This window comes from Pundamilia nyererei, unplaced genomic scaffold (genome assembly GCF_000239375.1).
Source record: "Pundamilia nyererei isolate P.nyererei 1_Seehausen unplaced genomic scaffold, PunNye1.0 scaffold00040, whole genome shotgun sequence".
NCBI lineage: Eukaryota > Metazoa > Chordata > Actinopteri > Cichliformes > Cichlidae > Pundamilia > Pundamilia nyererei.
The window spans coordinates 336985-351116 of record NW_005187441.1 but is presented as its reverse complement, the minus strand read 5'-3'; the positions used below and the strand labels follow the sequence as shown (position 1 = coordinate 351116).

At 43.2% G+C, this 14132-nt stretch overlaps 1 protein-coding gene across 1 annotated transcript in view; it reads left to right on the top strand.

Moving 5' to 3' along the window:
* The first annotated feature begins 5266 nt into the window (after nucleotides 1–5266).
* LOC102201222 (fibroblast growth factor 14-like) overlaps nucleotides 5267–14132 on the top strand; it is a 74009-nt gene continuing 65143 nt past the window's right edge. The window contains exon 1 of the mRNA XM_005730873.1: nucleotides 5267–6579. Within this exon, the coding sequence (XP_005730930.1) occupies nucleotides 5901–6579 (679 nt within the window). The 5' untranslated portion in view covers nucleotides 5267–5900. The remainder of the gene's footprint in view (nucleotides 6580–14132) is intronic.

Sequence of the window (14132 nt, the reverse complement as noted above, 5' to 3'; positions counted from 1 at the left end):
ACACACACACACACACACACACACACACACACACACACACACACACACACACACACACACACACACACACACAGTCACGCATGCTCTGTAGCTGTTGTCACTTTCAGCTGAAGCAGCTCTCTGTGCGCAGGGATGATATTTTGCCCTTTGATGACAGCAATCCCATGCTACAGCACTGAAGCCTTCAAAATAAAACATAGTGGGAACAGAGAGTGAAAATAACATTTGCCAGACCTCACCCATGCTTCAGTAATAAGTATGTATGTGTATCTTAAATAGGTGCAGCCATATAGCTACAAGTCTAGGGACAAACAAGCAGGAGACAGGGCTGTTTGTGGGGACCATTATACTGGACTCATTTGCCAATACTGCATTGCAGCAGAGAATGAGATTTGTTCCAGAAACTTCAGTGTTTGGGTGTAATTGCTTATCTGTGCCAGCACAGAATTTCTCTCTTCTCAGCATGTGCCTGACAATTAAAATAAAAATGCAGATGTCTTCTTGCTCAAATGTACACCAAGCTGCTTGACTGTTATAGTGCAGTGAAAGGACTAACTCCCATGTGTAGTGTTACGTAAAGCAGTTTCACCCCGGTTCTATTTTATTCCTCGGGCATCCAGAGACGGCACCGGGCTCAGTAGTCATTTCACAAAACCTTTCTTTATCTTCAGTTACGCATGCACCTTCTAGAAGGGGAGATGTGCAAGGCCGGTGTCCCTCTGCAGATCTTCACTTCTTTGTTTGTTACAACCAGTTTTATAGAAGCGACCCCATCGTAAAACCCACATGGTGTGTTGTAAACCCTGTGTTTGTGTATGTATGTGCGAGCACGTGAGTACCTGTGTGTGCGCGTACCTGTGTGTATGTGTGTGCACGTGAGTGAGTGTGTGTCTCTGTATATGTGACTTCCTGCCGGTCATAAAAGTCCATCTCCCCTCACCCAAGCTACACCAAATTCCTCTACAAAACATACAAAACATATTACAAGCACTGAGACCCCCACTCTGCATCCACTGGGCCATTGACCTCTTGTTGTCTTACTTTTACAGCTAAGCATGTGGAGAGTCTCCTGCAAACCTACTTCTAAGTTATGACAAGTTCAGGCCTATAGCTAAACCAAACTAAAACACACAGACATTCACCAATCTACAGCTGGACCCCCTCATCTAAGCAAATTTAAGCGCACTATATTCTAATTATGTTTTCTTTTACTCACAGTAGTAATAGCTTAAATCCAGCATAGCATTAGTTCAAGCAAGGACCAAAGTCAAGGCTGGGCAGCCCTGACAGATCGGGTGATCTCAGTGCCAGCCAACATCAGTTGATGGTGCAACTGCACAATGTCGCGGTCCTGGATTTTTCTGAGTATTGTTTGGGATTCTTATTTCATATTTTCTCTTTTGTTTTCGATTTGTTCCTTGGTTCTTGTATTTTTATTTTTAGTTCTGGTTAGTTCCCTTATTGGTTCCCTTTACCTTCCTCCCACTGTCTCATGCATCTGTTAGTATGGAGTCTTGTCTCCGTCATGTTTCTTGTTTTACTTTGAGAGTTGTTCTAGTTTTGCTTCCCCCCTTCCTTTGTAACTGTAATTGCCCCCCATTCTGTCTCCACCAGTGATTGTTTTTATCTGTGCTCCGCTCCCAGTTGTTTCTTGTTGAGCAATCAAGTCTAGTCCTTTGCCTTCATTTTCTCGAGTTGTCCATTGTTGCTGCCCTGATCTAGTTAACTTTTTCACAGTGAGTGCAATATTCTGCCTCCAGTCTCCAATCATGACACACATTCAGTGTGAAAATCTCATATAGGGCATGGTGTTCAAACTGTTTTATACTACCCAGAGTTCTTGGATATCTGCAAGCTGCTTTGCAACCCACCTTCCATCAACCAAGCTTCTCCTGTTCTGCTTGGGGAACTGTGTGAAGAAAGAAGAGGAGGAGAAGTGGCTGGAGTTTGGAGGCACTGAGTTGAAGCCAGGCAGGAGGAGCAGATGATTCATGAATGTAGTGAAGGAGGACATGCAGAGGACTGGTGGGACAGAGGAAAATGGGGTTAAGGTGGTTAGGTGGAGGAAGATGATCCATTGTGGTGACTCCAGTGAGCCTTCTTCCGGTAAAATATCTAAAAACAACAACCAGGATTTTTTTTTGGGCTCCACAGAAAACTACCAAAATGCTGAAACCCAGGATTGAACCAGGGACCTTCAGATCTTCAGTCTGAAGCGCTCCCAGCTGAGTTATTTCAGTGCGTTCAGCACCAATATGTCAAATAGCCAAACTGCAAAATATAAATGACTGCAGATGGCATTCTTCTTTTCACGCTAAATACTAAATTATTTATATTTGATACACTCATTGTGGGAAAATGACCGGTAGTATTTTTCTGATGATATATAGATGTGAAAGGTAGATAATGATCATGTGCAGCTGGGGCAACATGTCCCACTGCAGTACTTTCAATGAAGTCTACATGTGCAAACTTTCAATATAAAATAGAAAGAGCAAACGTATAGTTATTATATTCTTTTGATTATATGTTATGATGAAGCAGGTTCTTGTTAACAACAGTTGTAAAACAATTCACAGAAAAATGAGAAAAATCCAAAATCAGAACACAAAATACTTATTCTTATAATACATAATGTGGTTTTTTTATTAATAATGGGCATTTTAATGTATATTAAGTTGGAGAAAATTGTCAGTCATCCAACCTTTGATCAAGTATAAACACCTCTGTAAGATCTGTAACTGAGAAACATCTTGGGGCTTAAAAAACATAACCAATAATAAATATCCTTAAAAGTGCTTAAAATTCAAAATGCGCTGGAGAAAGAGTAAAAGCCCAAAAACAGAACCTTGCAGAGCACCCATACTCAGAAGCAGCCACAGAAAACAATGGAGAAATATTTATTCTCAATTTGCTGAGGATTTTTGCTTTGTTTTTGTTTGTTTTTTCTACAAAGAAAGCAAAAAAAGTTTTCAGTCATTTGAAAAAAAAAAGCTGGGACAGTAGCTGGAGCAGGAGTAGTATTGATGAATAGTGTTAGATAATACTTGTATGCTGTAATAATAATACTGTAATAACCAATCTGGACAGCTTAATGGTGTAGGAATCAAAAGTCAGTGAACTCCTTTAAGAACAAGCTATTGGTCCAAATGGACGATATCTATTATTAATAGAAACAGCCCAAGTTGAGTTGGGGATGTAAAAAAATCAGGGTTTGATCCATGAGGCTCACAGATTCAACTCATTGAGGGGAAAGAAGGTAAAACAAGCAGAGAGTCTGGATGAACTTTCTTGGGGTAGCATAGCCTCGTAAATCCAAGCTCTGCGTGTCCAGGCAGGGATATTGAAGAAAAAAATCCATTCCAGGGAAATCAACTGAGCATTGCTAATCATAAACACGCTTCCATGCTTCCAGAACAGTCTGAGCTTCATCTGGATGTCCGCTCTCTTTTCCCTCACCTCCTGTGCAGTCTGTCTGAAGCCAGGTGGGGTCAGCTGAGGCCACCACCCGGCAGCAGAAAATGTGAACGACTGACCTATGGGGATAGGGTATCTCCATTCATCATACAGAATCCAATAGATAAAACCTTTCCAATGAGAAGGTTTTAAAGAGATTTAAAGGACACTGATGTGGACTGATCTCAGACTATCTCCAGTGATCAATTGTGGATGTCCCAAAACAAATCTGGATAGTATCGGTTACCAAAACAACAGACCACAATCTATAGTAAGGTTTTAAAGGGCAAAGACTGCAATATTTGAGAACTTAGCAGTAGTGCAGACGGGTCAGCAATGGAGGATTTATTTTACTCATGACTTCATACATATGCTAGACTTTATATCTTCCCTACAATGCTTCTATTTCTTTTCTAAAGTATGACTTCTTCTTAAGTTACCAATCTAACACCTTCTTTCCTGTCAGCTCCAAAAAGCGGATTTAATTGCATCGCAAACATCAAAAGCATTGCATAAAAGTCCCCCACCCCTCAGTAAAAGTGCTGTTTAAGGCTTTTAAATTGACCCATTCGAAGGCAAATGAGCCACAAAGCTATCCAGAGAATGGATGGTGTGTTTTAAAAGCCTCCCAAGAAAACTCTAAACACTAATGTGTGCACTGACTCTTATAGTTTTTTTTTTCATTTTAAATGATTTCTCTCAGCAAAATGTAGACATAGTCAGTGTTTTATGAATTACATGGACATTTTAGTCACTGACACAGCAGGATAACAAAGAGTTATAACGATCAGTTTCCCTGGCCTGTGTGAGTTTGACAGGCGAATGCGGATTCAGCACTCTGGACAGCGCCAGCTCTCTCTGAATACAAAATCACTGCACCATTTTTAGCCGGTATTCTACAGGTCCACATATCTGGAGGTTCTGGAGAACTGAACGAGCGAACCACACAAGAGCAATCGTAGTCTACCTTTCCTATAGACAGCAGGTTATATATGAGCTAAACGCCGGCCCACTGGTTTTAAACGACTCAATCAACAGGTGTGTGCATCTGGCAGCAGTGAAGGCGAAATTAAACAGTCGGATATGTGAGTTTAGAGCAGCCATTACTGGGTACAAATAAACAGCAGACAGACAAAGGCAGGCGGTGGTTTCCACCAATCAGTGACCTCGTGTCACCCCTGCCTCCAAAATGTTGCTGATTGCGGTTCTGTGTTTGAGGCAATCGGAGACTGACGGTGTGGAAACCACGTGTCTACACTTACTGGATGCTGCGTCTGCCAGTACGCCCGCATCAAACTGCACGAGGAAACCGGAGGTGACTTTTCCCTTCAGAAGAAAAGTCGAAGGAAAAAAAACAAAATACTTGAATTATAAAGAAGATTGATTTGTTATTTCTTCGTTATGTTATTTGTGTTTTCTGGTAATTGTGCTATAGCTTATACTACGTTGTTTAAGGTAAATTTTACTAAAACAACTTTTTTAAAAACTTTATAAACGGAATAGGCTTATTTAAAAATCTTTAAACAAATTCCCTGTTTTATTTATTTCTTGTTTTCTGATAGTATTCATTTCTATGAAGGAGTATTGATGCGACATTAAGAAAAAAAATATTACAGTCGTTGTTTCAAGACAAACTGTTGCTGTAGCCTATTGAAATCCTAATTCTGAATCGACAGTTTCCTCACATGAACTAAAAAAATGGTGAAAGGGGAGGGGCTTTTATTTTGGAATTACCAAGCGGAAAATATGTTTTGCTTAATTGGGTTCGGCTTTGCAACTGATTTGGCATCGTTAGTCAGTGCACCTCTTCGCGCCCCGCCGGCCGCTGGTTGCCTCGAGCGCAGAAAGACTTTGAAGCGCCGAAAGAAGCGCGTGAGGACCAGGAGCCAGACTCGGGTCTTCTTCTTCGTTTACTTTCAGTAGTCACAGACACGGCAAGCAGAACCACAGTCCAGCAGCTCCTGTTTATCAGGAAGGTGAAGAGTAGGAGGTGGAGGAGAGGATAGGAAGGGGACACAGACAGCACCAGTGTCTTGGCGCATTGGAGCTTATGGATTATTGAGAAGTGAAGGCCAAAACGTGGATTAAATATTTATGAGGACTTTTTAAAAAGAAGCAAAAAGACGGAGCGGGGTAGCGCAGAGATTCCCCGCAGTGGTTCACCTGCCCGTTCCAGTGCCGTGTGTGCGCTCTCACTTGACCAGAGACCAGAGAAGCTGCTGGGTGAAAAAAAAAGGAATGTGCATCTAGCGCGTGCGTGCGTGTTTGCGAGTGTGTAGCGTGCTGGTGTGCGCGTTTGGAAAGGAGCCCCCCTGCTGCAGTAGCCTACTCGCTCGCCGCGCGGGTACAGGGATGCCACCGACTTGCTGACGGACCTCCGGTATCCGCACCCCTGCCCTCCTCCCGGACGGACGGACACACCGACCCCTGCCATCCCCACTAATATGCAATGGTTTTTTGTGCAGAAGCCGACAGCTGCCGCGTACCGCCGACTTCACGCTAGCGCCGCCGCATGCCTGTCCGTCGCTGCCGCTCCTCTCCCCGCGCCGCGCGGCAGACGACGCCATTTGAAGAGGAGCGCTCGGGGGCTTTCCACGCCGCGGCGGCCGGGCAGCAGCAGCGACCGCTCCTTGGCTGAGGACCGCCGGCAGCTAGGGCAGCCGGAGGCGGGGACCGAGGAGACAAGCGCCGCGGCGGTTGCTCTCTTCCTGCCGCACGGGGACGACGTCGACGCGGAATACGTGCGGTTGGTGGTCTCCGAGCTCGTGGGGGAACCGGGCGAGAAAGCGGGCGAGGAGCCGGGCTTCCTGCTCTTATTCTTGTCTATGGTGCAGGTCGGGGCGGCCAAGCACCGCCGAACTGAGCCCAACAGCTGGCCGGCTCTGCTGGCATGCAAACAGGGGGGCGTATCAGCCCCCATGCGGTGGGTGAATTTTAGGCTGCCGCATCCGGAGCGCCTCTCGTCTCCCACCTCCTCTTCCTCCACTCCTTCCTCCTCCTCCTCCTCTCCCCCCGTCTCAGCCAAATCCATGCGGTTTATTTGGAACAACATTTTCAGCAAAGGATCGCATATGCTGCAGTGTCTTTGTGGCAGGAGCCTCAAGAAAAACAAGAACCCAACTGGTGAGTTTGTTTTGTGCGCGTGTGTGCGTGCGTGGAGGTGACAGAAGAAGACTTTATTAGGTGTTCTCTGTGTGTGTGTGTGTGCGTGCGCGCACGAGCGCGAGCCTGTGTGTGAATTCCCTCCCGAGACTGCACTGTTCGAGCGCTCGCTGGTGTTTCTCCGCAATCGTGGTTGTGCAGCAAGTGAGAGCGCCACGGGAACGGTGGGGGTGTGGGTGGGGTGGGGTGGGGAGGTGAGGTGAGGTGGTAGGGTGGGGGTGCTAACTTATTAGCACAAATACTGAGTATACGGTGGCAGTGCGTGCCGACAAAAAAATAAATAAAATTAAAGGAAAAGCGTGCCGTGCCGTGCATGGCAGAGATGCTGCAGACAAATTAAGTCTAATGCAGCATGCAGACCGTTCAGGCTCCAGTACTCTGCATGATTAAACAACACATGGCCTTATTTAGACTTCCACTGTGGATATACAGTGCATGATGTGGAAATAGGAAAGAGTCCCGTGTCTGTGTTTGTGTGTGTGTTTTCTATTTCAGTCACATCTCTTCTCCTGAGATCGAAGTCTGAATGCGATGCTGCGCACAGCAGAGCTTCTTTGGAAGGAGTAGGGGGTGTGGGGAGGACCCCTAATACTGTATGTGCGCCAACTTTTTTTTTTCATTCAGGTGAGCCGAGAGTTAGCGCTCCTCGTGCTCACGTGCAACATGTCCACCTTCAGGGATGGGTCTGTCACACAAAGATGCAAAGATTTGAAGTCAGAGGGAGATTTGATTGAATTTACCAATTCAGAGAGCAGAGGGCAGTCTTGCAAACTTAATTATCAAACTTAATTAGTTTGCTTTTTGTGTTTGTTTTGTTCCAGCAGATTCCCCTCTGTGAGGCTGAAAGCAGAGCAGAGATTGACACTGGCATCACTAATGAAGCAGACATTGTTGACTTTATTGGCATATTGACATTGCACCAGAGAGCTGGCCCATGTAACCTGCACACAGTGTTGAGAGGGCAGTTAACTGATGCATGCCCTGTAGTCAGATATTTTCAGTGAACACAAGCGAAAGTTTATTCAGATTACTCATCGCTTTGTCACTTTTTTTATTCACCGGGCTTTTGTTGAGTACTTCATTGGCTCATGAAATGACAACAGGTAGTAATAAGGAGTTAACAAGTGATCTCAGGTGTCAGTACGAGTGGTGGTAAATTGGAATGTGCACATTTGTAATCCCATAACTTAAAAAAAAATAGATTATGAGTCACCATAGATAGAAACTGAGAGGGGAGTTCATTTTACATGCAGTGCCAGTGTCCAGATTCTGCAGCTGGCCTTTTTTTTCAGTGTGTCTCAACAGCTATTCATCAGTTAAAGGAGCAGTACACTACACAAGTCAAATAGACAGAGGACTATTTGAAGGGGTGATGTATGACGTTTTTCACTCTTTGTCACTATCTGCCTTTGGACAAAGTGAAGGGAGGTGCTGGTGCAAATAGTAGACTGTATCTAAAAGATGGACATAGCCACCAGTGCCTTCACCCATTGGTTTTGTCATTTTGGAGCCTCAGTGTTGGCTGCTGCTGTGTAACTTTCTGGTGTCAAAAGTGGCTGTTTTTGAGTTCTCATCTAAGACTAGCAAGCTTGGTTAGCAAGATGTATTTGTAAACACTACAGGTGCAACACACAGACAGATAGAGGACTGCATAAATATAATGATACTTGACCAAAAGAATCTAAAACATTAGCAGCAGCTGCATACAGAATGTTGATATTGTTCTGTCCTTCTACAAAGTCCTTTGCAACAGTGAGGTAATATCTGAGAGTCCACTGAGCCCACAGAGTGAAAAAGTATTCAGCTCTGAGAAGAAAATTGACATGCACAGCGGATCTTCAGAGGGTACGATGAGGTCAGCCATTAATGCTGTGTCTTCTCTTTGTCCCTGAATACTAAATGCTCATATCTTTTTTATTGTTTGAGTGTTACAAAGCACTGTCACCTTTTTGGTTTAGAGATGATGTGTGAAAAGGACAGGTATGCAAAAAATTTCAGCACCATGGACAGCAACCAGCATTTCAAACCTAGGCGTTGAAACATTTTTACAACGTGTAACCAGAGTTATTAACAGTTATTTAGAATTTAGCTGTCATCGCTAGGCTATTTCATTGTTTTTTTTAGATGTTTTTTGTATGTGTAAGCATCAATAAGTCCCTGCTTTTTAGTTTGCTATGTTTTCTGAAGCAGCAAAGAAGAAGTTTAACAATATTCAGTTTAATATATATCCTTATCCTATTCTGTCCTATAGAACAGCATACTGTGTTAATCATATTAATCATGGAGAGATAACAAAATATTTCCAGCATTTTGTTAGGTACATTTTGTTGGTACCTGTTTGTTGTTGCCTTCAGGGCTACTGTGGCTCAGGGGTTTGGGTTCGATCCCCGGGCTCTCTGTCCTGGTCGTTGTGTCCTTGGGCAAGACACTTTACCCTACCGCCTACTGGTGTTCGCCAGAGGGGCCTTGCTTCTGTCAGTCTGCCCCAGGGCAGCTGTGGCTACAACTGTAGCTTGCCTCCACCAGTGTGTGAATGTGAGAGTGAATCAATAGTGGCATTGTAAAGTGCTTTGGGTGCCTTGAAAAGCGCTATATAAATCCAATCCATTGTTATTAGGGCTGCCTTAATTTTTCATGGTACAGATTCAACAAGGTGGAGAAAACATTCCTCAGAGATTTTGGTCCATATTGACATGACAGGGTCACACAGTTGCTGCAGATATTTTGGCCATACATCTCTCATCCATGATGAGAATCTCCTCCTCCACATCCCAATCCACCACATGCTCTGTTGGACTGAAATCTGGGGACTATGTAGGCTGTCTGAGTACAGAGAAGTCATTGTCGTGTTCAAGAAACCAGTTTGAGGTGATTTGAGCTTTGTGGCATGGTGTTTTATCCTGTTGGAAGCAGCTATCAGAAGTTGGGCACCCTGGTCATGAAGGCATGGACATGCCCAACAATATTCAGGTAGGCTGTGGTGTTTAAAAGATTCTCAGCTTGTACTAAAGGTCCCAAAGTGTTACATCACTACCAGCCGCCTGAGCAGTTGATACAAGGCTTGCTTTCATGTTGTTTATACCAAACTCCTATAAAGCCTCATCAGACCAACATTTATCCAGTCTTCTCTTGGTCAGTATTGAGGAGCCTGTGCAAATTCTTACCTCTGTTTCCTGTTGTTAGTGGACAGAAGTGGGACCTGGTGTGATCTTCTGGTGCTGTAGCACATCTGTTTGATTTGTTGTGCATTCAGAGATGCTCTTACCAGACCTTGCATGTCACCGGTGGTTGTTTGAGTTTTTGTTGTCTTCCTCTCAGCAGTCTGGTTATTCTCCTTTGACCTCTTGTGTCAAAAACATTGTCAGGCCGGTGTTAAGTTTGACTAATGTCTAAAGTCTTGTAGTTTTAGCTGACTAAATATCATGAGATTAAATCCAAAGTTGCCTCAGTTGACTAAAACATAAAGTTCTGTATTGGTGAGAGTTGCTTCACATGGTTTACAAAGCATCTTCTTTAACTTGACATCAAACGTGAAATGTGTCCATATGTCTGCTTATCTCTTCTTTATTAACATTTTGTTGAGTGTTTATAAAAAAACAAAGAGGATGGGAGCTTCAACTTATTTGCAGGGGGGCAGATCATATTGTGCATGTCTAACCTTACTGCCTCTGTAGATTAATTCTGAATTGATCACTTCCCACAAGATATTTAGTTCTGATTGGATCTCGTGTCACCAGAACATTTTCATCTTTTTTTAATTCATTGTCCAAAGTATCAGTACAATTGATCGTAGTTTTTGTATGTGCATTAGTTTTTATTTACTTATCGTCTTGTTTTCATCAGAAAAAAGTTCACTGATGAAAACTATGATAAAAGTTATTGGTTAACGAATAAACTTTGGCTCTTTGAAAACTACAGACAGTTTGTGAAATACTGACGACACCAGCCTAACCGCCACCATCAACCATGCCACATTCAAAGTCACTGAAATCACCTTTATTCATTTTAAACTTCATCAGGTTGCCTATGTGGCTAAATTGATTGAGTTGCTATCATGCAATTGGCTGATTAGATATTTGCATTACCAACCATATAAAGTGGTTTCTGAATCTATATTCATACTTTATCAATAAATGAAAAAGGCTCGTCTTATTAGAAAACACTCATTTAGTGTTTGGCTCCTGAATCTTACAGATTAAAGTTGAAAACAAACAAAACCAAACCATTTTTGCTGTGCTGACACAGGTGAAATAGCTGGTTTGCTAATAACTGCAGAGCATTCACAGCTTTAAATCCTGCCAAAACGTCACAGCTGGCAATTTACAAAGTGTCACATGACTGGATGTGTTTTGTTTCCTCTGGGCGCTTTGTTCCTACTTTAATTCCTTTTTATGTTGCGCTCCTGTGTGCTCATTTGATGAATTGGCTCGGAGCAAAGCTTGCTGGGTTTATGAGAGAGCGTGTGCATTCCTGTGATACACAAGCAGGACTCTGACAACTGAAATGCTCCTAACCAGAGCAACTCTGCTACTTTCACACCCACTCTTTTTTTAGGGGTGTAAAATGTTATTAAATGCATACATTATGAGTCACAGCTTTGCTTTCAAACAGTTGACGAATAGACAAATACATAATCTGCTATACATTTTTTGGTAAACTTGTGTTGAATACAATGTAGCACTAGCTGCTTCCAATAACTGGCATGCTAAGTTCATCAAAAAGTTTGTAAGTGGATGCAGTTAATCACATTTTTCTGCAACAGCAGGGCACATCACACTATTTGTGTTTTGTGACAATTTAGTTTATTCTGCCATGGAGAAAATAATCTGTTGATCTGTTGTAGCACCAAGCACAATGTTGTGTAAATAGCTGAAATGAAGTGACTGCAAATATTGAATTCGGCTTCAGAAACTCGGCTTCTGCGTTTGTTTTGTCATATGAGGCAATTAACCGAAGAAATAATATCTCACCCACCCACACGCGCAGCGTGAACGTAAAGAGGAACAGCACTATGTACTTAACACTATCTTGAGAGACATGAATTCCCACCAGTATCCTGCTGCAGCTCAGCCTGCAGATTTATAGCAGCCAGCACTATTTAGCTGTCTCCCTCTTCTTCAATTAAAGATAACATATGAACTCTTGCTCTTGTTGTCTTTATGTGCGGGCATTTATGTTGGCTGTCAAATACGGACCTGCTGATGGGAAGGAGACAGAGTTTAGCTGACTCAGCATTTACTGACCTTTTCTTTTTCTTCTTCTTCTTTTTTATTTTTATTTTTTTACCATGAACTACACTGTTTAGTGAGGGTCCGCCTGCATGGCTGAAATACAGCTTTGTTTAGCGTGTAAAGATACACGCGCTGATGCGGGTGATCAGAAGCAAGCTCCGGTTTTGGTTTCTTTATAATTGTAGTTGCTGCTGTTGGATGATGGTATAATATACAATACATTTTGATCTAGAGTTGATTTAGGTATTTGGGATCAAAGCTAAGCAGTGACCTCTGACAAATAACCTAGTTCAAAAGCACCAAAACCTGCAGTTCCTCCAGTGGCCACTTGAGGCTGGCGCTCAGTGTTAAAATGTTTGCAGCCTGGTATTTTATTGCTCTCTAGCTAATTTCCCCTCATCTCATTACAGGGATCTATTTTTAAAAGTTAATTATGGCTCAAATGCACCACTTTGTGGGTTCTAGCTGTGTACTGGGATTTACATTTGCTAATTCAAGGCACTGAACCGGACCTCTCAGCTGTGCTGGTGCCTTTTGGAACATCAATCCATCCATTTAAAAACAAAACAAAACACTTAACCAGTTCAGTGGGGTTAAAAGCAGGGTGTAAATGTGCACGGCAGACCCAGTCGTGTTCTGTACGTTTTTTATTATTCTGTGCACATCAACACCAACACCATCAACAACCAGTCAGGACCCAGTCCCATATTTAAGTTGGCGGGGCATAATTGCTGCTGCCATGCAGGTGTGCTCGCCTGCCCTGCACGGCCCCGCAGACCACGCCCCACCACACAGGGTATACCCTGGTCACATAGACAGTCTGTTGGAGGGCTAACACACTTACACCTACAGCCAGTTTACAATGTTAAGCTAACCTAATATGCAAGACTTTCAACAGTGAGAGAGGAAGCAGGAGTGCCCAGAGGTCCCACATAGGCATAGCAAGAACATGTAAACTCCACACTGCCTAAATTTGAACTCAGAACCTTCTTGCTGTGATGCAACAGTGCTAACCACTGCACCACCCTGACACTCCCTATTGGTAGCATTTTAATTAAATGATAATTAACAAGACTTCCTGTATGGCAACAAGCTGACCAAGAATTTTGAGCTTAAATTTTAGTAAGAGAAATTCCTATATTTGATAAAGTCTTTTAGTTAGTGCTAATTAGCAGGTACCTGTGAGTGTGCGCTGCATCTGCACAATTTTAAGATCCACCACACTAATCAAGGCTGCTGGTTACCAAGCCCTCTTGTCCAAATATGGACACTAATGGCTACAAAAAAATTAAGACGCTGAGAGGTTTACAAACGGTCTACAAACCTGTAGTTATGGTCACTTGCCATTTACCATCCTTTATATACAGTCTATGTGTTAAGTGATTTTGTTCAAAGAATGGCACTACAGGCTATATAACTGATATCAGGGACTAAATTCAACTAATGCATGTAGAATCAAGGCCATGGAATCAAATACTTGAGTTTAGTGATTCGGTTTGGCCTCGCTGTCAGTGTATATGTTCTGACAGAAAGAAGCTGAGTGAATGGTGTCTGACTACTGAAAAACGTCTCCACCAGCATCTGTATCATTCATTGTTAAGAGGAATAAAGCACGGTGTTACTCATTGTCTCGTGTCCCATGTGGCGTGACCCAGATAGAGACTTTCACCTTTTATAGCACATGTAGGCGTGCGAGTCCATGCATCCACATAGGCAAGCTTGCTCACCTTCTTCGGAGAGTTTCCATTAAGGCGTCTTACTTTATGTTTTATTCAAACTCTGGAGTATAGCAGCAGGGTTCGTGCCAACTCAGATCTGTCGCTGTAAGCGAAAGGGTCACATATACACAAACACGCATGGACTACACACGCCATCTAAATATATTGCTTTTAAAAAGCGGTTATGCTGAGATCTGCCTTCAAAATCCACCTTCGTGTGCGTTGTTGATTCAACTGAATTGTGTGCTTCTTTCTCTGTTCTAGTTGCGCGCTGTTATGTTGTCCACAGATGATGAGTTGGCAAAATAGTGACAGCCGTAGTGATGTCTGTCCTCTACGGTCACATGGAGGGCTTTGGTGCAGTACTCTAATATCCCCCCTCATATGTATGTATGAGTGTGTGTGCGTGTGTGTGCATGTGTGTGTGTAAGGATGCTTATTAGATCATGGCGTCATTGTCCAAACACACTTAGTCTGCAAAAAGAGGGATGACTTTGCTGGTCCTTTCGTCTGGACTCATCATATATGCCATACCGAGCACTTGCACTTGCACTCGCACGCGCGC